This window comes from Lutra lutra, chromosome 4, assembly GCF_902655055.1.
Source record: "Lutra lutra chromosome 4, mLutLut1.2, whole genome shotgun sequence".
Classification (NCBI taxonomy): Eukaryota; Metazoa; Chordata; class Mammalia; order Carnivora; family Mustelidae; genus Lutra; species Lutra lutra.
The window spans coordinates 60382254-60408418 of NC_062281.1; the positions used below are offsets into that span (position 1 = coordinate 60382254).

Sequence of the window (26165 nt, forward strand, 5' to 3'; positions counted from 1 at the left end):
TATCAGAGTCGGTGCTGCATGCTGGGAATCAGAAGACCCAGAACTGGATTGGTTGGGATTGGCAAATGACCGCGGTCCTCCGAGGTTGGCCAGTGGTACTGTAGGAGAAGGGAGGGGGGCGCTGCGCACTTCCTGTAGACGGAAGCGGGCAACAGACGGCGTCCCCGCCTCACCAGGTACCATTCTCCCGCGCGTCGCGGAAAGCGTCAGTGACCCGACGGAAGTGATTCCTCTAACTGCCCCGGAACCCACGGCGGCAGGCAGCTGGGGTGGGGGGGTGGCCCTGGAGTAGGGGCTGTGGCGGTTGCGCGGGGACCCGGCGCGGTGGCTGTGGTGGCTGCAGGACTGACGAGTGAGTCTCGGGCTGGGGTGGGAACGGAACTCCGGATCCGCGTGGGAGACAAGGAAGGCTCGTACTGGGCGCCCTCGCGATCCCACTTCCCACCCCTTCCCATTTGGGCGGGGAAGGAACGGAAGCTCTTAACCTCCCCCGGCCTTCTCAGCTCCTGGTTTGGGGGAGGGGAGAAGAGGGCGGCGAGACCTTTCTAGGCGCCGCTTGGTGGGCTCCGGAGAGGGCGAAAGGAGGGGCGACGGCCAGCGAGTCTGGGCCTTCCCCGGGCTGAGCCCCGGGAGGGTGGAGTTAGGAGCATGGCAGCCCTGTCGCTTTTCCTTTCTGCTTTCCCCGTGTGCACTCAGATACGTCCTTTTTTTGGAGTCGGTCCCCAGTCAGAGGAGTGACTCTCACAGTCACAGCCCTCTTTTTCCAGCTGCAGGACCCCGGGACGTTTACCTTCTGGGCAACTTGTCGGACGATCTGTGCCCGACTAGATAGTTTGGGACTGTCGTGCATCTGCTTTCCAGTTTTGTCTGAAAGGTATCTAGTACAGTGGCCATTGAGTTTATCTTACGGAACTAAAATCTCTTTTCGTAACATAGAGTTGTAAAGTTCATGCCATTAGTGCGAGCATTTCTACTTTGCATTTTACTTTTTCACGTTTGTGTAGAAAACAACCGAAATCCTTTAGTTTGAGTTTTAAATCCTTTTTTTCAAACTGCTCAGTTGCTTTTGATCCTCAAATAGTTGTTTCCTTTTCTGTTTAGTAGACTAAGATGATAAATCTTTGATCTCGTTTACATTATATTTGTAATTCATGATGTTGAAAGATTACTGTTCACACATGGATTCATTCATTCTGGAGATACAATGGTAAGGAACAGCTCTGAGCCCTGTCATGGTGGATATTTATTTATTGCCAGTGGTGATCTGGAGTTAATGTTTAATTTTTAATGGCTATTTTTTTTTCCCCTAAGTATGAAATTTAACTAGTAACTACCATTTCAAAATATATATATTTTTATAAGTATGTTTATTTCAACTTGTAGATGCCAGTTTCATTACCTTTATAATAATTCTGTAATGTAATTAGACAGTAGCAGAAGTTATAGTGAGCCTTGTATATCAAGCTCTAAAGTAACATTTGAGTGTACCTTATAAAGTGCTTTTTGGGTATTTGTTTGTTTGTTCGTTTAAATACAGATTTTTCAGTACTATGAAGTAATCTGGAAGCTTTTTGCATTTATACTGATAAGTGTACAGTTATTTGCATTTATACTGATAAGTGTACAGTTATTTTAGGATTTTAGTTGTTAATAAGGATTTACTCTTCCATTATTAAATAAGATCAGGAAAAGCCCATCGAGTGATGCCTGAAATTTCAAGCCTTGGTGACTAAGAAAATAATAGTACCATTCACTCAAGAAATACTTGTTGAGCACCTGCTATAGGCTAGCTGTTTTACCAGGCCTGCCTTCATGGAGCTTGGGGAAAGAGAGGAGATGCAATAAGTGTATATATAAGCAAATATAGTTTCAAGTGGTGATAAATGTGAAGAAATTAGGTCAAGATTAGAGTTACGTCGAGTCAAATTAGGTGAGTAGGGTAGGGGTGTCTAATTTTGATAGAGGAGTGAGCAAGGAAGACCTGCCTCTCTCAGGGGTGGTGTTTTGCTTGCAGACCTAAATAATATGGAAGAGCTTTTAAGATAGCAGTAACTATAAATGTAAAGACTTTAAGAAACAAATGAACTTAACCTATTAAGATACTAAAATGGCCAATATACAGTATAGGTGGAGCATAGTTAAATAAGAATTATGAGAAATAAAATCAGAGTACTTAGCTAAGTCTAAATAATTACAACTTTATAGTCCTTTTTCTGTTTGTAATGAGAGGGCATTAGAGGATTTTGTGCAGGGGAATGATACCTGACTTCTGTTTTTGATGACAAGTTACTAGGTGGCAAATAGAACAGTTGGAGGAAAGTAAGGAAACGAGTTCCTAAGGAGGCTTGTAGTAGTCCAATTGAGAAGTGGTAGCTTGAACTAGAGATGTAAGGTAAAAGTTTGTGAGGAATGGTGTGATCTGGAATATAATTAAAGATGGAGCCTGGTAGGTCTTGCCTTCTCCCCTGGGATGGAAAAAAAATTGAGAAATCAACTATTTTGCCTGAGCATCTGGGTGAACAGTAGTGCCATTTACTGAAATAAGGAACACAGGAGGGTACACTGATTTCTGAGGAATAAATTGAGAGTTTTGCATAGGAATAAATGAGGACTTTCATAATTATTATCAAATAGGCAAGTAGCAAGTAGGCAAGTTGGATATCCACAACTGTTGCTCGGGGCAAAGTCAAGCTAGGAAGGAAGATTATTTGGGGGTCATATATTTTTTTTTTTAAGATTTTATTTATTCATTTGAGAGAGAGCACAGGCAGAGGGAGAGGGAGAAGCAGACTCCCAGTGAGCAGGGAGCCCATTTTGGGGCTCAATCCCAAGACATGGAGATCATGACCTGAGTTGAAGGCAGACGCTTAACCATCTGAGCCAGCCAGGTGCCCCTGCGGGTCATTTTTAATGGGTAATATTTAAACCTGTGGACTAGAGGACATCAAGTGGAGAGTATTAATGGAGAAGAAGGCAGATGACTGGGAGCACTCTGGTCGAAAGAGGAGCAAACAGGGATGGAACAGAAAAGCCAGGAGGGTATGGCATCTGTAATACTAAGGGAAGAAGCTGTTCTGGGAAGGAGGGGAGTAGTCATCTATAAAACCCTACTAAGAGTTAGATAAGGATTAAAAATTCACCATGAAAGCAAGTAAACTAATAGAAATAAGATGAGCCCTTTAATGTACTAGTGGGCCAGAAGTCTGATCAGAGTGGGTTAAGAAGTGAAGGGTAGTGATTATATAGCATTTTGATGTGCTGATGGGAATAATAACAGCACAAAGTCCTCAGAGAGGTGTGCTTAAGTGGAAAGGTTGGCCTTGAATAGGAAGGATGGTTTTGGTTGGTTGGTTGGTTTTTAAAGATTTTTTATTTATTTGACAGAGAGATGCACAAGGGAGAGAGGAACACAAGCAGGGGGAGTGGGAGAAGGAGAAGTAGGCTTCCTGCTGAGCAGAGAGCCCGATGCAGGGCTTGATCCCAGGACCCTGGGATCATGACCTGAGCCGCATGCAGACACTTAACAACTGAACCACCCAGGCGCCCCGGAAGGATGGTTTTTATTCATCTTTTTTTTTTTTTTTAAGGTTTTATTTATTCACTTGATAGAGATCACAAGTAGGCAGAGAGGCAGGCAGAGAGAGAGAGGAGGAAACAATTTTTCCCCACTGAGCAGAGAGCCCGATGCGGGGCTCAATCCCAGGACCCTGAGATTATGACCCAAATTGAAGGCAGAGGCTTAACCCACTGAGCCACCCAGGCACCCCTTTTTTATTCAACTTTTGAAACAGGAGGGTAGACAGAGTGTATGGTATATAGATGCAGGTAGGACGAAGATGGAAAAACAAGGCAATTGCAGTGATAATCTTTCTGTTTTCTTGATAAAATAAAGTTGTCGGGCAAGGAGGAGGAGAAGGTATTGGAGGTTTAGGAGAAGCTAGGATTTTTTCAGAGTAGAAAAACTAGTTTACTAGGAGGATTGTTTACTAGGATTTTATAGTATTTAGAATCTATAATTAGATATTACATAGTGGGAATATTTGTTCAAACCTTTTTAAGCCAAAACAAAGGAGTTTGAAGATCATTGTCTAAGAGGGAGGTTAGGTAGTTTACAGGGTTGAAGCAGACAGACTCCATGGAAGCACGTAGCAGTCTGGAGCCCTGTGCTGTTTGAGGGCAACAACTCTGTTTAATAAAGATGGGAAATTGGGAATTACAGGCATTGGTAGAGGGAGGGGGAATTTCAGATGAGTATTAACATGAAATGGTGGTGCTGGAAGGAACTTTTAGACAGTTTAGTCCATTGTGTTTGAGAGATAAACAGGAGTCTTATCACTTTAACCTATCAGGGTCTCAAAATAGAAATTTGGAGAGTAGAAATTCAGATGTGGACTTGCAGTGACACTGTGACTTTGTGTACATGCCTTCCCCGCCCCTCTCCTCATTTGGCTCATACTGTTTATTTTGCCTGGATCTCCCTCTCCTTCCAGTTCTGCTTGGTAAAAACACCTCCATCCATTGAGTCCCAGATCAAAAGCTACTTTCCTTTTGTGGCTGTTCACTTAAAAGTTTCATAGTTCCAGATTTACTTCTTTAGGACTCCCCAAATCTGACTCCCGATCTATTAGCTTCCCCAACCTAGAGAATTGGGTCAGTTTAATTATTAGCATAAGTATCTTTGAAAGGTTAATGAACAAGAAAACTGGAATTGATAACATCTCTACAATGAAAGATATCTAAATTTAAGAAAAATAGTAAATTTCTTAAAAATCTTACTCTAACCTTATTCTTTTTAACTGAGATATGATTAACGTATCTTGAAATGCTCAGTGTACCATTTAATTTTCCAGAAAGTTGCCTCATCTTCTTCCTAATCATTCCTCCAGAAGCAGCCATAAGTTCACCATAAGTTCATTTTGCCTGTTCTGGAATTTCATATAAATGGAATAATATAGTATGTACTTTTTTGTTTTTCCATTCAGTATAATGTTTTTGGTATTCACTGGTATTCACCTAATGTCTTGTGTATCAGTAGATCATTCCTTTTGTTGTGAATGGTATTCCTCTGCACAGATAGATCACAGCCTTTGTGTCGTCAGGGTGGCTTCTCATTTATTTTGAGTAAAGCTTCTCTGTGAACATTTTTGTAAAAGGTATTTTGTGGGCAGATTATTTCTTGGATTAATACTTAGGAATCCAGTATAAGGATTTACGAAAGTCTTGTTTATCATTTTGCCACTTGTAAATTGACATGAAACAGCTATAACTTACCAAAACATAAATAATCAAGAACCTTCATTTCCAGTGATCTGGAGACTACTTAACATCAGACCACTTAACATTAATGATTGTTGTGGTCTGCACCACCCTGTATAAAAATATTTTTGATTGATCGTTTATGGCCAGTCTAAAATAGAGTTCTCAAATATCAGATCTCTGCTAATCAAGATCCCTAAAACCCCACAGTTGATGACAGGCAGAGGGCTTGTTTTTAGAAACCAAGCCCTGCTAATGAAATATTATAATATAGTTGATTACTGAGTATTCCTAGTTGAGTCATTATTCTAGTAATAAAAACTTGATCATTTAGGACGATTAGACCATGACTAATTGTTAACCATCAAAAACAGATCGGAAATTGTGGTCAGTGCTTTTACTTTAAAGGACCTGATAGACTCCCTTAGTAAAAGCGAAGAACTGCCCTCTTTGATGTACTGTAGACTGCCACAGAGAACAAAACTTGTTCTTCAACTTGGGCGTTTGGGAACAAGTTTTAACCCTAGGAGATTTGAGGACATTATCAAACAAACATTTCAGATAACTGAATTAGTTCTAGGAAACATAAAATTCCAGAAGTCATGTACAGGAACACATGCTTCTTGCATTTAATTCGCAGTTTATGGTGGTGCAAAATTGTGAAGACTGATGTTTTAGTTAAAATAATTTCATAAAATGTGCCTGTGTCCTCGAAGTCTTTAAAATAAAAATTGTCGGGATGCCTGGGTGGCTCAGTTGGTTGGACGACTGCCTTCGCTCAGGTCATGGCCCCAGGGTCCTGGGATCGAATCCCACTTCGGGCTCCCAGCTCCATGGGGAGTCTGCTTCTCCCTCTAACCTTCTCCTCGCTCATGCTCTCTCTTGCTGTCTCTCTGTCAAATAAATAAATTTAAAAAAATAAAAATAATAAATAAATAATAAAATAAAAATGGTCTTCAGAATTAAGAATTCATATTGACTAAATGTATTGTGAAAGGTAGAATACTGTCTCCTTCTTTAGTCACTCCCTCCCTTCAGTATAGCCCAAAATATTTCCATCAACTTAAATATTTCTTTCCTAGAAAGAATGCCAGCATCATGGGAAAACAAAAACATAATCAATCTTGGTAAAAAACAGTGTATCATTGAATAACTTTATTCTCTTAGAAAGCTCAGAATAGTACTTTGTCAGTGGCAGATAACATTATTGTACGAAGCTTCACATTGTTAACATTACTACATAATTACCATTGTATTGATTATCTTGGTCACAAAGAGAAAGGACCTCCTTGCCTTGTGGAAACATCAAGCTAGTAAGCAAGACAAAATATATCTAAAAAGAGAAAGTTACAAGCATTTACATCTAATAGTGAAAAAAACTATGAATTCCACAATGGAGGAAAAATGGGGGAGGGGTACCATTTGCTAAAAGTATTAAGACTGCTTACACAAGAACTAAATATAGGGATATTATTGTGTTAAAAGAGGCCAGAATGAGAATTTTAACTCCTCTTGAGAGCCATAAATCCAGTGACACTATAAGGACATTCTGGGCAGGATAGTTTGATGTCTTCTGACAAACTGGAATTATGTCTTCTGACAAACTGAATTACCTTCTAACTTCTGTCCATTTGTATTACTTTGGTTTTCCAATTAATCCTGGTTTTTACAGAGTTAAGAAACTAATCATCAGGCTGACCATTGTTCCCTTATGAGCTGCTTGGTTCTATTACACTTCTTGTTATTTGTTTTGTTTTTAAGATTTTATTTATGGAGCACCTGGGTGGCTCAGTTGGTTAAAGTGCCTGCCTTCTACTTAGGTCACAATCCCAGGGTTGTGAGATAAAGCCCCATGAGGCTGTCTCTGCTCAGCAGGAAGCCTGCTTCTCCCTCTCCCTGCTGCTCAGCCTGATTGTGCTGTCTCTCCCCCCACCAAGCTCTCTATCAAATAAGTAAATAAATAAAATCTTTAAAAGAAAAAAAAATTCATAATGGTCTTTTTAAAAAAAGATTTATTTAGAGAGAGAGAGCACGCAGCTGCTCACAAGAGTGAGTTGGGGGGAGGGGGGGTGTGGGGGAGAGAGAATCCCAAGCACAGAGCCCCATGCAGGGCTCGATCCCAAGATCACACCTGACAGCCGCCCAAGTGCCCCCCTTTTTTAAATATTTATTATGTAGTAATCTCCACACCAAACGGCTCAGACTCACAACCCAGAGATCAAGAGTCACATGCTTTTCTAACTGAGCCAGCCAGGTGTCCCTATTTGTTTTTGTTAAAAATCAAATTTAGGGGGATGCCTGGGTGCTCGTTGGGTTAACCATCTGCCTTCGGCCAGGTCCTAGGATCGAGTCCCACATCGGTAAGAAGTACCCTGCTTCTCCCTCTGACTGCTGCTCCCCCCTGCTTGCACTCTCTCTCTCTCTCTCTCTCTCTGACAATTTAAATAAAATCTTTTTTTAAAAAAATGAAATTTAGGGATACCTGGGCGCTCAGTCAAGTGTCTGCCTTTGGCTCAGGTCATTGAGCCTGTTGTGGGCTCTCTGCTAGCTGCAAGTCTGCTTCCTCCCTCTTTTTCTGTCCCTTCCCCTCACTTGTGCTCGCTCACTTTGCTCTCTTTCATATAAATCTTTAAAAATAAATAATAGGGGCGCCTGGGTGGCTCATTCGTTAAGCGTCTGCCTTCGCTCAGGTCATGATCCCGGGTCCTGTGATCAGACCCCCATCTTGTGCCTGCTCCACGGGAAGCCTGCTTCTCCCTCTCCCCACTCCCCTGCTTGTATTCCTCTCTCACTGTGTCTCTCTCTGTCCCAATAAATAAAAATCTTTCATAAGTAAATATGTAAGTAAAATCTAATTTAAAATCATAGTTTTCCGAAAAAATCGTTTTCTAATAATTTACATTTTCAAACATGTATTTTGATGGCATTTTATGTATCTGCAGAAATATGATTAATAGGTAAGAAACCACTTATCGTACATAAATAACACCAAACTATACCTATCATTCTAATTCTGCTTTTAAAAATTAAGTTTTATCCTGGTGGTAATTCCATGTTGTTACAACCCATAGATTTAATTTTTTCCTTTTCACCACTCCTAGTAAATATTAATAATTATAGACACTATTTCTATTTAGCTCGTTCCCTAATTGATTAACTTTTTAGCGTATTTCAGTTTTTCATTTGTATACTATTAAAGTCGTATCCTTTTACTTGCCTTTGCACACAAGGCTAGGTTTCTTTAAAGTGATACCATAATCGCTAGCCTTCTGATGATTCTGCTCTTGCCCTCCAAAAAACTGTTGTGCTATTTATTTAGTATTTCCCTTTTTCCCTCTCCTCCAACACTTGATTCCTAGCACAGTTTAATGTTTTAGTTTGCATGTTCCATGATTACTGTTGGGATCAAGCATTTTTGTACAGGTCTATGAGTTATTTGCATTTTTTCTTCTATTTTTCTATATTTGGTTCTTTAATCCGTAGCATACTTTTGTGAGTAATGTCAGACACCTAACCTTATTACTTTTTCTAAGTAAATAGCCAATGTAAAAGAAAGATAACAAGAATAGACTTGCAGCTGTTGCTATCATCTGCTTAATAATCCAAGCAAATCAATTGAAAAACTGTTAGTACTAATAAGAGAGTTTTGCAAAGATGATGGGATACAAAATCAACTTTTAATGGATTTATTTTTTTTTTTTTTAAAGATTTTATTTATTTATTTGACAGAGAGAGATCACAAGTAGAGAGGCAGGCAGAGAGAGAGGGGGAAGCAGGCTCCCTGCTGAGCAGAGAGAACCCGATTCGGGGCTCAATCCCAGGACCCTGAGACCATGACCTGAGCCGAAGGCAGAGGCTTTAACCCACTGAGCCACCCAGGTGCCCCATCTTTTAATGGATTTAAAAGCTTTTTTTTAAAACACCAGCAATAATCTTTCAGAAAGTATAATAGGAAAACAGAGGGCATTCATAATAAAAACTGTAAAGTACCAAAAAGTCCACCAAACAGGAAATGTGTAATGATAAAATGAGACTTTAGCGAAACATGAGATATTTAGCAAATATGTTTATCACACTGTTATAGTGAAAATAGTGGATATTTTGGTCAGATATAAAAAGATTAGTGAGACAGAATATAGTCTAGAAATTCCTGTGATAATATAGTAAATGATAATGGTAGCATTTCAGATTCAAAGGATGGACTGTTCAAAGATCTTTTCAGTGTTCAGTGATACTAGATTCAAAACTGATTTCAGTGTAGCTGCTAGGCTCATCTAGAATTTCTATTTGTTACTAAAAAATAAAAAACTCTAAAAGAGTAATGTTCATATATAACACTATAAAAGCATAATAACATCTGAGGACTTTTTGTTCATGCTTTATCTTCTGCCTAGAACTATTTTCAGTTTACTGTTCAAACACTGCCTCTACCTACTAATTCAAATTTCCAGACCTCAGGTATAGAAGAGATCAAATGCTTACACTGGGATTTTTCTAACCCCAAACTTGGATGTCTATAGGTAATCCAGATTTAATCATATTTTAAATATTTTTAACTTCTACATAAGAATGAGGATTTACTTTTAACTGTTAATGTTAATTTACTGTTTTCTTATTAGTGATGGCGAGTCCCTTCTCCACCTTTGTTGTATAAATGGTGAGATTGACTTACTATATTAAGAAGTCTGTAGAGAAGCTGTTGCTACCCAGAGGGCTTCTAAGATGTGACTTTGCATGGTTGCTTAGCTACTGCTAGTTAAATAAACATCCTAGATGTTTTGCTCTAGAGATTTTCCAGATAGAAACTTGGCACTCGAAGTTCTTCTAGCACTTTTTTTCCTTTTTCATTTTTTTTAGAAGAAAGATTACAAAGCAGTGAACAGAATAAATTATGACCAATGAATTTTTATTATTCTTCTTACAAAGTGACGCAGTACTGTTTAAATTTTAGATAAGTATCTAAGGATTTATATGAGCAGTTCTTAACAGTAGTAGAAAAGTTTTAATGGGAGCCAGAATTGTTTACCATGGTAGTATGGAATAATGGAAAGTGGTGTTTGCTCTAAAGCAAACCAACTAGCTTTAAATCCTTATGCTGCCACTTAAGCTGTAGAAGCTTTAAGCAAGTGGCAACCTCTTAGTGTTTCTTCACCTCTAAAGTGGGAATAATAATTCCCTTGTGTAAGTGTTATTTTAAAATAATGTATGTAAGTCATGTAAGGCGATGTTTACCACTCATTAGCCCCTCAAATTGTTGGTAATGATGTAACATTGCCACTGTTGCCCTTACGTCCTATTAGATATGGCACTTTAAATATTCCCCTCCAAATCTATTCCCCTAATAGATTTGATTCCTACTTTCACTCTGTCATTACCTGGAACAAATCATTCAGCCCCCGTATACATCAGTGATGCTACCATCTTTAAGATGAGGGATTACATAGTTTATCTCCAGGTTTCTTTCCTGCTCTAAAATGTTATGGTTCATTTTCTTGGCCCTTCCTTTAAGGCTAGAATAAAATTCTGGTTAGGGAATTTCTCACAGAACAGGATGTTTTCCTGTTAATAACATAAATATATTGGTTTAAGTGAAATGCTCCTTGAAGAAATGATATGAAAATTAAAAGTACTCAACATGAGCCCTTTCTCTTTAGCATTCATCTTATTTTGTAAGATTTAAGATTTCTCGGGATACCTGGGTGGTTCATTAAGTTAAGCATCTACCTTCAACTCAGGTCATGATTTCAGGGTCCTGGTATTGAGCCCCACACTGGGCTCCCTGCTCAGTGGGGAGTCTCGTACACCCTCTTCCTCTGGATCCTCCTCCCCGCTTGTGCTCTCTCTCTCTCTCAAATAAATAAAAACTTCTAAAAACTTTTAAGATTTCTTAAAATAGAAAAGATTTGCTACCACTTCACTGTTAAATTTCAGAACTTTGATAGCCTTTTGCAGCAAGGATGGCCCAGTAAAATGCATTATAAATGCCACACTTACATAAGACGAGGGCGAGCCCTTTTATGAAGGCTACATCATGTCCTTGGATTTATCGTATTGTCATTCATTCAGCAAATACGTGCTTTAGTTTCCCCTAGTATCTAGTAGATATAAGTATACAAAGAGATGATTAAGGCCAGCAGTCTCCTTCAAGTTCACTTCGCTCTTAAGGAACAACATCTGTATTTTTAAATAATTTTCACAATAGTTCCCTTAAAGGGGCGAAAAAACCAATCTGTGTTTAGACTACTACTCTGAAGGTGATCATCTTTTCTCAGATGTTCAGAAACCTGATACTGTTCCATATTATGGTGGCTGGGAAACTCTTGCATAGCACAGAGAGTCCTTGAATTTGTAATACCAAGGACGTTAAATAGTAATGGGTGAAAACATATTACTCCAGGATTAATCTTAAAATAGCATTGTTATATTTTCAGGAAACTACCAGAGTTCCTGTGGAAGTAAAGTAGAATTTCATAAGAACATAATGGGTAAGTTATATAAAGTAATTTTATATTTCAACTAGTAGAAGCTGGGTTTTTTTTTCCTCAAAGATAGACCTTTTACATTGGTGAATGCAAGTAAAAAAATGATCAGAGTAGATTAAAATTAGTTAAATCCACAGCATTTGTTTACCACAGGCATACCTCAGCAATACTGTGGGTTTGATTCCAGGCCACAGCAGTAAAGCAAGTCAAATGAATTTTTTGGTTTCCTGTTTGTAAAAATTAGGTTTACACTGTGCTATAGTCTAGTAGCATTATGTGTAAAAATAGATATATAGTACCTTAATTAAATTTTTATTTAAATTTATTTAATTTTTATTTATTTTATTTATTTATTTTATTTAACTTTATTGCCAAAAAATGCTAATCATCTGAGCTTTTAGTGAGTCATCACTGATCACAGATCACCATAACAAAAACAGTATTGAAAAGTTTGAAGTATTGCCAGAATTACAAAAACATGACACAGACACAAAGTGAGAAGTGCTGTTGGAAAGTGGCACCAACAGACTTGTTCAGTGCAGGGTTGCCACATACCTTCAGTTTGTAAAAAGTGCAGACACACAATAAAACAAAGCACAATAAAGGTATGCCTATATTTATTTTTGAAAGGCAGATAAGTAATATTTTGTGCCAAGTATAATTTGTGATTCCTAGTAAGTAATAGCAACTTAAATTAGAAACTTTCCCAACAAACATAAAAAGTGCTTTAAATTCTTGCCAAAAATGCAAGAATATAAATTTAATTGAAAATTGTTTTTATTTTCTAAGAGATGGGCAAAACCTGCTAAATATTTGTATGCTTGAGTAGTCTATAATTTACAAGTTACTTGCATCCTTATGAGTCTCCCAGCTTTTTATTATGAAAAATTGCAGAAATGATATGTGTAGCCTTCAGTGATTGTTAATGCTTTGCCACATTTGCTTTCCTTGTGTGTGTTATATTTATATACCCATATACACACACATGCATATTTTTCTGTACCATATCACTTCACACCTAAATACTGGAGTAGGCTTCTCATAATTAGGTCCATATTCAGAATTTCCCAGTTGTGTCAGTATTGTTCTTTATAGCAAGTATATTATAGACATACCTTGTTTTATTGTGCTTCATATTGCATTTTGCAGATACTGCATGGTTTTTTTTTTTTTTTTTACAAATTGAAGGCTTGTGGCCACCCTGTGTGGACCACATCTATTGGTGCCATTTTTCCAACAGCAGTTGCTCATTTCATGTCTCTCACATTTTGGTAATTCTCATAGTATTTCACTTTTTCACTATTATTATATTTGTTATGGTGGTCAGTGATCTTTGATGTTACTGTAGTAGTTGTTGTGACATCCCATGAACCGTGCCCACAGAGATGGGGAACTTAATCGATACATGCTGTATGCTGACTGCTGTACCAGCCAGGTCTTCCCTTATCTCTTCAGATCACCCTATTCCCTAAGACAGGAAAATTGAAATTGGGTTAATTAATAAATTAGTAGGCTAATTAATGGCCTTTAAGTATTCAAGTGAAATACTTCTCTCACTTTCAGTCAAAAGCAAGAGATGGTTAAACTTAGTGAGGAAAGCATGTCAAAAGCTGAGACAGGCTGAAAGCTATGCCGTTTGTGCCAAACAGTTGGCCAAGGTGTGAATGCAAAAGAAAAGTTCTTGAAGGAAATAAAAAGTGCTACTCTGGTGGACAGGTGAATAATAAAAAAGTAAAACAGAGTTATCACTGATGGAGAAAGTCTGAGTGGTCTGTATAGAAGATCAAAGCAGCCACAACAGTTCCTTAAACCAAAGCCTAATCCATAGCAAGGCCCTGACTCTTCAATTCTGTGAAGGCTGAGAGAGGTTGAGGAAGCTGTAAAAGAAAAGTCTGAAGCTAGCAAAACCTGGCTCATGAGGTTTAAGGACAAAAGCTGTCTCTGTGACATAAAACTGAAGGTAAAGCAGCAAGTGCTGATGCAGAATCTACAGCAAGTTTCCCAGATCCAGCTAAGGTAATTAATGAGGGTGGCTGTGCTAAACAGCAGATCTTCAATGGAGATGGAACACCTCGTATTGGAAAAAGATGCCATCTGGAACTTTCACAGCTAGAGAGAAAATTCAGTCCCTGGCTTCACATCTTCAGAGGACCGGCTGACTCTTGTCAGGGACTAATGCAGCTGGTGATTTTCAGTAGAAGCCAGTGCTCACTGACCATTCCAAAAATTCTAGAGCCCAGAATTATGTTAAATCTACTCTGCCTGTGCTTTATAAATGGAACAACAAAGCCTGGATGATAGCACATCTGTTTACAGCATGGTTTACTGAATATTTTAAGCCTGCTCTTATTACTTAAGCAATCTATCTCGTAAGGTATAGCTGCCACAGTTGGTGATTCTTCTGCTGCATCTGGGCAAAGTAAACTGAAAACCTGGAAAAGATTCATCCGTTCTAGATGCCATTAAGAATACATGTGAACCTGGAGTGCCTGGATGGCTCAGTCCTCAAGCTTCTGCCTTCAGCTCAGGTCATTCCTGGGATCAAGCCATCAGGCTCCCTGCTGGGTGGGGAACCTGCTTCTCCCTCTCCCACTCCCACTGCCTGCATTCCTTCTCTCACTGTATCTCTGTCAAATAAATAAAAATAAAATCTTAAAAAAAAAAAAAGAATACATGTGATTCATGGAAAGAGGTCAGCATATCAACAGGATGTGGAAGGAGTTGATTCCAGCCCTCATGGATGACTCTGAGAGGTTCAGGACTTCAGTGGAGGAAGTAACTGCAGATGTAGTAGAAACAGCAACAACTAGAATCAGTAGTGGAGCCTGAAGATATGACTGAATTGCTGCAGCTTCATGGTCAAACTCGAATGGATGAGTTGCATCGAATGGAAGAGCAAAGAAGGTGGTTTCTTGAGGTGGAATCTACTAGTAAAGATGCTGTGATGACTGTTGAAATGACAACAAAGGAATTAGAATATTAACTTAGTCGATAAAGCAATGGCAGGGTTCGAGAGGATTTACTCTGATTTTGAAGAGGTTCTGTGGATCAAATGCTGTCAAACAGCATCACATGCCACAGAGAAATCGTTCCTAAAAGAGTTAATTGATGCAGCAGACTTCACTTTTGTCTTATTTTAAGAAATTGCCACACCCACCCTAGCCTTCGGCAACCACATCCCTGATCAGTGACCATCAACATCAAGGCAGGACCCTCCACTGGCAAAAAGGTTACTACTCACTGAAAACTCAGACAGTGGTGAGCATTTTTTAGCAATAAAGAATTTTTTTTTACGATTAGATTTATTTATTTATTTTTTTTAAAGATTTTATTTATTTGACACAGAGAGAGATCAGAAGTAGGCAGAGAGGCAGGCAGAGAGAGAGGAGGAAGCAGGCTCCCTGCTGAGCAGAGAGCCCGATGCGGGGCTCGATCCCAGGACTCCGAGATCATGACCTGAGCCGAAGGCAGCAGCTTAACCCACTGAGCCACCCAGGCGCCCCAGATTTATTTTTTGACAATAAGAGATCACAAGTAGGCAGAGAGGCAGGCAGAGAGAGAGGAGGAAGCAGACTCCCTGCTGAGCAGAGCGCCTAATGCGAGGCTCGATCCTAGGACGCTGATCCTAGGACCCCGGGATCATGACCTGAGCCAAAGGCAGAGGCTTTAACCCACTGAGCCACCCAGGCACCCCAGCAATAAAGTATTTTTAAATTAAGGTATAAACATTTTTGTTTTAGACATAATGATACTGCACACTTAATAGACTATAGTATGCCGTAAACATAACTTTTTTATATCCACTGGGAAACTGGAAAATTCATTTGACACATCTTTGAATTAGTTGCTTTATTGTGTGGTCTAGAACTGAGTATCTCCAAGGTATCCCGGTGTTTTATATCCAGGATCCAATCAAGGATCACTTACTGTGTTGTTTCTTTAGTCTCTTTTAAGTAGTTCCCTACTTATGGGGGCATGAGGAGTGAAGTCTTTCATGACACTTTAAGATTTAGATTTATCTGAATGTTTACTCCAGATTAGATTCAGATTAGACATTTTGGGCAGCAGTAGTACATAAATGATTTTTATATTTATTAATCTTAATTTGAGGGATTTTTAAATTAACTATTAACAAATGAATAAATAAATGGATCTTTGTAGCTTGAATATCTTTATCCTCTGTACTTCTTTTGTTAGGGCTTCCTAAATTTTTTAGAATAAGCCTTAAGATACTTTCTTTCAGATATTTGTAATCATAAAAATTAAAATTTTCTGTGAAAGTTATAGGTGTTAGAAACCTCTTAAAAGGATATACAAAAAATACATATTCCCAAAAAAGTTATATTGAGCTAGCTACTATGGCTGAAGCTAGCGTGGTGGCAGTGAGGGTAGCTGGCAGTAGAGTAACATCTACACTATCTCCTCACCTCTACTTTGAATTTCAAAGACTGGTATTTGTCTATATTCCTTACTTCAGTCATGTAATAATTTAAAATCAGTAATAAAAGCTTTTGATCATTATTTTTATGGATCAAGAGTAAAGATTCTGATTAAAGAGAAGCCCTAACTTTAAGAATTAGGAGCTTTGTCAGAGAAGTTGAAATCATATGACATACAAACATTCTTTCGTAAATGCACACAATGCATCTTATGTTAAACATGAGTATTCCCCATGATTTAATTTGAAGTTTTACTGTTTGAAAATTTGTTTAAGCTTTCAAATTTGGACATGTTGCTCTGTTCACAAAAAGAAAAAAAAAATTGTTAATACTTCCTTGAAGAATATTGGTAAATTTTTACCCAAAGTAATATCCTTGAATGTAATTTATTCTGACATTGGAAAATGTCAGGTAATAATAAAACAAAGAGTTAAAAAATCTTAAAATCTTGGGAGATGTTACCATCCAGAAATGTTTCACTTTTGAGTTAGTCAAATACTAACCTTGGTAAACCTGTTTGTTTTTAATTTTGTGATTGAAAAATCATTTACTTTAGATGGAGAAGAGAAAACCTATGGTGGGTGTGAAGGCCCTGATGCCATGTATGTCAAATTGATATCTTCGGATGGTCATGAATTTATTGTAAAAAGAGAACATGCACTAACATCCGGAACAATAAAAGCCATGTTGAGTGGCCCAGGTAGGTACATTTCTTTATTTTCTGTTAATAAATCTTCACTATTAATGTGTTTTTACTTGAATTGACTCATAACATTAAATGAGACAATAACTGTTCTGACATTATTGCATGATTGTGTTGCTTTGGAAAAACTGATTTCTGCCAGTTCCTGTTTTCAGTTATTTACCCTCCTAGGAAGGGCTCTTTTCCCTACGTTAGTTGCCATCGTTAATTTCCTCACCACAGGAGAACACTATTGGTGATTTGTGCTCATAATTACATATACAGTTTATTTTTTTAGAAGTTACCACTTCCCAAACATCTATTCTTAATATTCTCTTTCTTTCTTTCTTTCTTTCTTTCTTTCTTTCTTTGTTCAAATAATTTTTTTTTACCTCAAAGAAATTTTTTTTTCGAGGCTTGGGATTTTCTAGAGCATGAACAATACTATGTTCAGCTTTTGAAGGAACTACCAAAATGCACAGTAGATGCACCATCTTACATTCCTACCACCATTGTATGAGTATTCTAGTTTCTCCACATTTTCACTGACATTTATGTTCCTATTTTTTGATTCTAGCCATCCGAACAGGTGTGAAGTGGTTTCTCCTGTTTTTTTTTTTTCTTCAGATTTTTATTTATTTATTTATTTGACAGAGGGAGAGAGATCACAAGTAGGCAAAGAGGCAGACAGAGGGGGAGGAGTGCAAAGCAGGCTCCTTGCTAAGCAGAGAGCCTGATGCAGGGCTTGATCCCAGGACCCTGAGATCATGACCTGAACTGAAGGCAGAGGCTTAACCCACTGAGCCACCCAGGCACCCCTCTCCTAGTATTTTGTTTCAAGATTGATTTATTTAAGAGAGAACATGAGCAAGGGAAGGGGCAGAGGGAAAGGAAGAGAGAGAATCTCAAGCAGGCTCCCCGCTATGCATGGAGCCCAATGCAGGGCTCAGTCTCAAGACCCTGAGATCATGACCTGAGCGGAAACCAAGAGTCAGATGCCTAACTGACTGAACCATCCAGGCACTCTTTATTGTATTTTGGATTAACATTTCCCTAAGGACTTGTTAAGGAAATGCTGAACATCGCTTCTGGTGTTTGCTATATATTTGCATATCATCTTTGGAGAAATGTTTATTCAAATCTGTTAAATATTTTTCAGTTCCGTTGTTAAGTCTTTTTGTTACTGAGTCATAGAGTTTTTCATAAATTCTGGACCCTAACCCCTTATCAGGCATCATTTGCAAATATTTTCTTATAACAGTTCTATGATTTTATTTATTTTTAAAGATTTTACCTATTTATTTGACAGAGAGAGCACAGGCAGGGGGAGCAGCAGGCAGAGGGAGAGGGAGAAGCAGGCTCCCTGCTGAGCAAGGAGCCCTATGTAGAGCTCAGTTCCAGGACCCTGGGATCATGCCATGAGCCAGAGGCAGACCTTAACCAACTCAGCCACCCAGGCTTCCCCAGTTCTGTGATTTAAGCTGTTAGATTTAGGTCTTTGATTTTAAGTTAATTTTTGTATATGGTGTGAGGTAATGACTCAGCCTCATTCCCTCTTACATGGGCTTCCCAGTACCATTTGTTAAAGAGACTATTCTTTCCCCCATTTAAGGGTCTTGGCACCTTGTTGAAAATAAGTTAATCATAGCTATATGGGTTTATTTATGTGTTCTCAACTCTCTTGCATTGAGAGTCCTTTTTTTTTTTTTCTTTTTTTTTTTTTAAGTAATTTCTACACTTAGTGTGGAGCTTGAACTCAAAACCCTGACATCAAGAGTTGCATGCTCTACCCACTGAGCCAATCAGGTGCCCCATTCCATTGATCTATTCTTGTGCTAATGCCACAGTATTTCAATTACTATAGCTTTGGAGTAAGCTATGAAATGGGGAAGTGTGAGGCCTCTAATTTTATTTTACTTTTTCAAGATTGTTTTGGCTATTTGAGGTCCCTTGTTTTGGGTTTGTTTTTTTTTTTTTTTTTTTTTTTTTTTTTTTAGTTTTGATTTAAATTCAAGTTAGTTACTGTACAGCATAATACTAGTTTCAGGTGTATAATACAGTGATTCAGCACTTCCATACAACACCTAGTGCTCATCACAAGTACATGCCCTAGTTCCCATCACCTGTTTAACCCATCCACCCACCCACCTCCCTTCTAGTCACCATCAGTTTGTTCTCTGAAATTAAGAGTCTGTTTCTTGCTTTGCCCCTCTACTTCCCCCCCCCCAACTTTGCTCGTTGGTTTTTTCCTTAAATTCCATACAAGAGTGATAGTATGGTATTTTCTTTCTCTAACTTATTTTGCTTAGCATAATACTCCCAACTTCATCCATGTTGTTGCAGATGGCAGGATTTAATTTTTTATGGCTGAGTAATAGTCCAGTGTGTGTGTGTGTACACATACACGAATACACACCACATACCACATCTTTATCCATTTATTAGTTGGTGGATACTTGGACTCTTTCCATAGTTTGGCTATGGTAAATAATGTTGCTCTAAATATCGGGGTGCATGTATCCCTTTGAGTTGGTATTTTTGTATTCTTTGGGTAAAAACATAGTAGTGCAATTGCTGGATCATAAGGTAGTTCTATTTTTAACTTTTTGAGGAACCTCCATACTGTTTTCCAGAGTGGCTGCACCAGTTTGCGTTCCCACCGACAGTGCAAGAGGAGTCCCCTTTCTCCACATCCTTGCCAACACCTGTTGTTTCTTATGTTGTTGACTTTAGCCACTCTTTTTTTTTTTTTTTTTTTTTTTTTTAGGGAGAGAGGGAGTATGTGAGCACAAATAAGCAGAATGGCAGGCAGAGGTAGAGGGAAATGCAAGCTCCCCGCTGAGCAGAGAGCCCAGTGGGGGCTTGATCTCAGGACCCTAAGATCATGACCTGAGCTGAAGGCAGATGCTTAACTGACTGAGCCACCCAGAATTTAGCCATTCTGACAGATGTGATACTTCATCATAGTTTTGATTTGCATTTCCCTTATAATGAGAGATACTGAGTATCTTTTCATGTGTCTGTTGTCCATCTATGTCTTTTTTTTTTTTTTTAAGATTCTTATTTATTTATTTGACAGAGAGATCACAAGTAGGCAGAGATGCAGGCAGAGAGAGGAGGAAGCAGGCTCCCCACAGAGCAGAGAGCCTGACGCAGGGCTTGATCCAAAACCCTGGTATCATGACCTGAGCCAAAGGCAGAGGCATAACCCACTGAGCCACCCAGACGCCCCCATCTGTGTCTTCTTTGGGAAAATGTCTATTCATGTCTTCTGTCCATTTTTTAATTAGATTATTCAGTTTTTTGGGTGTTGAGTTTTATAAGTCCTTTATATATTTTGGTTACTCACCTTTGTCAGGTATGTCATTTACAAGTATCTTCTATTCCATATGTTGCCTTTTAGTTTTGTTGGTTGTTTTTATTTGAGGTCACTTGTAATTCCTTGTCTGTATTTTTTACTATGGAGATTTTATTTTATTTTATTTTATTTTAAAGATTTTATTTATTTATTTGACAGAGAGAGATCACAAGTAGGCAGAGAGGCAGGCAGAGAGAGAGGAAGGGAAGCAGGCTTCCTGCTGAGCAGCTAGCCCGATGCGGGACTCGATCCCAGGACCCTGGGATCATGACCTGAGCCGAAGGCAGCGGCTTAACCCACTGAGCCACCCAGGCGCCCCTACTATGGAGATTTTAAAACACACACAAAAGTAGAATAGTATAATACATTTCCATGTACCCATCATCCACCTTCAATTTTATCAATGTTTTGCCAATCTTATTTCATCTATTATCATTTTTTTATGAGTATTTCAGGCTGATTATTCCCTGCTAGTGTCATTTGACTTGCAAAATCTATGATAGTTCCCCTTACTCTCCCTTTTTTTCAGACCATGAATTTTATGGAGAAACACGGTTATTTGTAAATTGTCCACATTTAAATTAGACTTAATATTTCATCTTGTAAGCTTATAATTACAACTCTAGAGGCTTGATTAGAATCCAGTTCATTTTTCTAGGCAAATACTTTATAGGTGGTACCACTCTATTCCTGTTGTCTCAATCTTTTAGTGATGTTGAGACTGATATGTGAGTTCCAGGGTTAGCAAGCTGATTCATCTATGAACAATCTGCAGTCAGATTTCCATATAATGCTTTTAGTGTTCATTGTAATTATTGCTGAGATTTACTTCATTTGGAATTAGAAAACAGTGCTTTTCTTTTTCTTTTTTTTTTTTTTTAAGATTTTATTTATTTATTTGACAGAGAGAGATCACAAGTAGACAGAGAGGCAGGCAGAGAGGGAGAGAGGGAAGCAGGCTCCCTGCTGAGCAAAGAGCCCGATGCAGGACTCGATCCCAGGACCCTGAGATCATGACCTGAGCCGAAGGCAGCGGCTTAACCCACTGAGCCACCCAGGTGCCCAAAACAGTGCTTTTCTAATTCTTATAATTTCTTCTGCATTTATTAATTAGAATTCTTATTATAAAGAACTATTTGGTTATCCTGAAATATAACTCTGTATAGCAAAGAAAAGATAAATGCTTTTTTTTTTCCCTTTACATATAATTTTTCAGTGTAATGAAATGATTCTTCAGCATCCTGTAGTAGCAAAGAGTATTTTGGTTTTTGTTTGGATTTTTTTGTGTATCATTTTCAACTTGTGACTTTTTATTATTTGATGTTTTTTAATCTAGTGCAGTCCTTCTCACTGGTGTTCAAATTGTACCGTTTGCTCCATTTTTATGCCAGAAGGAGCCACATCAGGTTGGCTCTCGTGTCCTTTTGACATGGCTCTGGTAGTCTTAGATAGCTGTACTACTTTCTATAATAACAAGATTTCTCAGGCTCATTTTTTTTTTTGTTTTTATTTTTTTTAAAGATTTTATTTATTTGAAAGAGAGAGAGAGAATACAAGCAGGTGTAGCAGCAGGCAGAGGGAGAGGAAAAAGCAGGCTCCCCGTGGAGCAGGGAGCCTGACATGGGGCTCCATCCCAGAACTCTGGGATCATGACCTGAGCCAAAGGCAGCTGCTAAATGGTCAGAGCCACCCAGACACCCCTGTCAAGCTCATTTGATAGATTATTCTCTAATCCTGGGGCACCTGAGTGGCTCAGTGGGTTAAAGCCTCTGCCTTCGTGGGACGCCTGGGTGGCTCAGTTGGTTGGACGACTGCCTTCGGCTCAGGTCATGATCCTGGAGTCCCGGGATCGAGTCCCGCATCGGGCTCCCAGCTCCATGGGGAGTCTGCTTCTCCCTCTGACCTTCTCCTCGCTCATGCTCTCTCTCACTGTCTCTCTCTCAAATAAATAAATAAAATCTTTAAAAAAAAAAAAAAAAAAAAAAAGCCTCTGCCTTCGGCTCAGGTCGCGATCCCAGGGTCCTGGGATCGAGCCCCGCATCGGGCTCTCTGCTCAGCGGGGAGCCTGCTTCCCTTCCTCTCTCTCTGCCTGTCTCTCTGCCTACCTTTGATCTCTGTCAAATGAATAAATAAAATCTTTTTTAAAAAAATTATTCTCTAATCCTGAAAACAGACTTTTTTCCAAAGAGCTGTTTTCTTGTAGTGGAAAATAGTACTTAGGAACGCCAGTTTGGTTGCTAGCAGTACTCATTGCTCATAGGTTGAATTACTTTTGGACTTCTATACTGGATAGAGCTTGGATGTACTTAGAAAACCAAGGTCATGGATGTCAATAAATTTTAGTTAATAATAAAATTAAAAGATATTTGCTTTTTGTAAGCTTGATCTCCTTTAGTTTATCTGCAGCCCAAAACTAATGCTTACATAAAAAGGAATGAAGTACTGATACATGCAACCTTCAAAATATAAGTGAAAGGAGCCAGATATAAAAGGTTGCATTTATATGATTCCACTTGTATAAAATATCCAGAACAAATCCATAGAGACAGAAAGATTGGCATTTGCCAGAGGCTGGGGATGGGAAAATGGACAGGAACTGCTTAGAGGGTATGGGGTTTTATGTTGGGATGATGAGAATGTTTTGAAACTGGATAGCAGTGGTGGTTGCACAGTATCATGAACGTACACTGAATTGTATACTCTAAAATGATTTTTATGTTATATGAATTTCACCTCAAAAAACCCTAATGTTTATTTAATATCAAAAGCTTACAGGGCACCTGGATGGCTCAGTGGGTTAAGCCTCTGCCTTCAGCTCAGGTCGTGATCTCAGGGTCCTGGGATCAAGCCCCACATTGGGCTCTCTGCTCAGCAGGGAGCCTGCTTCCCCCTCTCTGCCTGCTGCTCTGCCTACTTATGATCTCTCTCTCTCTCTGTCAAATGAATAAAATAAAATATTTTAAAAAAAGAAAAAAGAAAAAAAAAAAAGCTTACTGGGCTCCTGGATGGCTCAGTCAGTTAAGCGTCTGCCTTCGGCTCAGGTCATAATCTCAGAGTCCTGGGATCGAGATCCCACATCAGGTTCTCTGCTCAGTGGCAAGTCTACTTCTCCCTCTCCCTCTGAAATCTCTCTCTTCCTCAAATAAATTTTAAAAATTAAAAATAATAAAAGCTTACTAACTGTTTGTTGGTAATATTTCATGCACGTATTCAAGAAAGAGAGTTTTGGTCATTGACAAACCAAAATTTACCTCATTGCTATGAATTCTTCATTCAGTCTTGCTCTCCTTTCTTCTCACCCCACCCCCCAACCAGTAGACCGTTATTAGAAAACTTTAAAAAAAAAAAAAACTACATTCTCAGAAAGCATTTTTTCCCTTTTATATTGACTACACAATGCTAGTCCTAGACTGCTAAGAAATTGTTTTATTCCTGTAAATGCTAAATGCTATAATCTCTATATAGCTAAAGAAATTTTGAGATCATTAAAAGAGTTTATAAAGTGTTACTAAAAGAGAAGTAGCTTATGAGGAGCTCTCACTAAAATAATCAAAATTTTGAAAACTAAAAGGGGACACAGTAGGTTTGCTTTCTTAAGAAAATGCTTTTAGGGGCGCCTGGGTGGCTCAGTGGGTTAAAGCCTCTGCCTTCGGTTCAGGTCATGATCCCAGGGTCCTGGGATCGAGTCCCACATCGGTGCTCTCTGCTCAGCAGGGAGCCTGCTTCTCCCTTTCTTTCTATCTGCCCCTCTGCCTACTTGCGATCGCTGTCTGTCAAATAAATAAATAAAATCTTTTAAAAAATGCTTTTATTTTTTTTTTAAATAGTATTACATTTATTATCTGTTTTTACATGGCAACTCCATAAAGCATAGGGCTCCTAATGATCCATAAAGATTTGATTCCTTAAACTGAATCTTCTAAAAGATTTGTCCTTTTTTGTATCCTGTTCACCCTCACTTAATCATGCCACCATGATTCTTAGGAAAAGCTAAAGTGTCCAAAGTCCTGGAAGAACATTAGAATTTTTAAAATTCAGTCTTGATTAATCTCATTTGCAATCTTAATAAAGTTTTTTTTATATTTATACTCAAATCAATTACGTCTTTCTTTTGATGCTAGTTGAGTTCATTCTTTTCACATTGTATTAGTTTACTAAGACTGCTGTAACAAAGTACCTTGGACTGAGTGATTTAAACAATAGAAGTTTACTTTCTCATAATTCTGAAGGGTAGGAATTTGAGATCAGGGTATTGGTAGGGTTTCTTCCGAGGCCTCTCTTTCTTGCTCTGATGGCTGACTTCTCCCTGTGTTCTTCACACTGTTTTCCCTCTGTATGGCTTTGACTTAACCTCCTGTTCTTACAAGGATACCAGTCGTAGTAGATTAGGGTCCATTCTAATAATCCTGTTTTTTGTCTTAATTACCTCTTCAAAGACCCCATCCATGAATCATTAAGCAGCATCTATACTATAAACTGGAATAATATAGAGAAGATTAGTATTGCCCCTATGCAAGGATGATACACAAATTTGTGAAACATTCTGTATTTTTAAAATGTTTTCTGAACAGAAAATAAAAGGCAGGGAGGAGGAAGCGCCTATCTCCAAATATGGTCACTTTTGGAAGTACTGAGAGTTAGGACTTCCCAACATGTGAATTCATTCATCCTGTAACAAACATACTCCTTTTCTTTTACAGGTCAGTTTGCTGAGAACGAAACTAATGAAGTCAATTTTAGAGAGATACCTTCACACGTGCTATCAAAAGTATGCATGTATTTTACCTACAAGGTTCGCTACACTAACAGCTCCACAGAGATTCCTGAATTCCCAATTGCACCTGAAATTGCACTGGAACTGCTGATGGCTGCGAACTTCCTAGATTGTTAAATAAAATAAATTATAATAAACTGTTAACTTTTTTCAGTATTTAATACCTGTAGTTCAGTTAGTAATTTTTTCATATTTAGCATGTTGCCTGTGTGCAGTTGAACTTTAAAGTTCATTGCAAAGCAGATTATCTTCTGTTCTTTTGCATAGCAATCAGAGTTGAATTTGTTTGCTACATCAACAAATTAAGGACATTTTCACAAATTGAGAAATAAACAAATATGCCAATTCGTAGGTGGTTTTGCCTTATCCTTTGGATGTGATTTTTAAAATTAGAGCAGTGGTGAAATAGTAAATACTGAAATTTAAGCATAAATGAACACATTCTACAGGTAAATAATGGGGCTACGTATTTTTGTGTTTTTAGTGTTTTTTTTTAAACCTATTCTGATCTTATAACTGTTGTTAGCATTACTAGAGATATGCAAATAATTGCATTATAAACATGTTTATAACTTAGCCAGAACATTGATTTTTATAATTGTCAAAGACATAAGAGTTGACATTTCTTAGGTGTCTTTTGATAAACTGCAGTATTAAGTGTATCTTGTCTTTTTGTTTATTGCTACAATTTAAGAACTTTATTTAAAAAAGCAATTTTGGAAGATTACTAGGAATAGCTTTTGGAGCAATCACTTTTTGAACTGTAGCCACATGGTCAACAAGTAAACTACATGACTGATTTCATGTGCATTGTGCATTTTGGCCAATCCAAAGTACTGTATTTCACTGACTATAAAGCTTCCTTCGCAATATTCATTCTTACATAGTCCCTTGTTGTGACTGCACTTTTGATTATTTAAATATGTTTTAAAGGATTCATTACAGACTTTATTTACCTCTTAAAAGCTAGACTTTTCTGAACTATTCCAGTCTTCCTCCAACCAACTGAAATGTTATAAAAAATTTTAAAACATTGAGAGATGCAGTGCAAATCTTATGATGCACTTTGATATAGTATATGAATTATCTTCTGTTAATTAAAATATGTCCCAATAAGTATGATACCCATAATCTGTGGGTCTTCTACTTAAATCAGACTTAGGTCATTCAGCTT

At 38.2% G+C, this 26165-nt stretch overlaps 1 protein-coding gene and 1 non-coding gene across 3 annotated transcripts; both read left to right on the forward strand.

Annotated features, from left to right (window-relative positions):
- The first annotated feature begins 201 nt into the window (after nucleotides 1-201).
- Nucleotides 202-25653, forward strand: ELOC (elongin C). Of its 2 annotated transcripts, none has more exons than XM_047724130.1 (4): nucleotides 202-352; nucleotides 11688-11741; nucleotides 16734-16877; nucleotides 24918-25653. In XM_047724130.1, exons 2-4 carry the CDS (start codon nucleotides 11738-11740, stop codon nucleotides 25106-25108), a joined length of 339 nt encoding a protein of 112 aa, XP_047580086.1. In that variant the 5' UTR covers nucleotides 202-352; nucleotides 11688-11737; the 3' UTR covers nucleotides 25109-25653. The 2 variants fall into 2 exon arrangements, with proteins under 2 accessions (XP_047580086.1, XP_047580087.1); XM_047724131.1 differs by lacking the exon at nucleotides 202-352 and adding an exon at nucleotides 516-874.
- LOC125099486 (U6 spliceosomal RNA) lies at nucleotides 24663-24770 on the forward strand. The gene has a single exon (XR_007127211.1). It is a non-coding gene; the product is annotated as a U6 spliceosomal RNA (small nuclear RNA).
- Nucleotides 25654-26165: the final 512 nt, after the last annotated feature.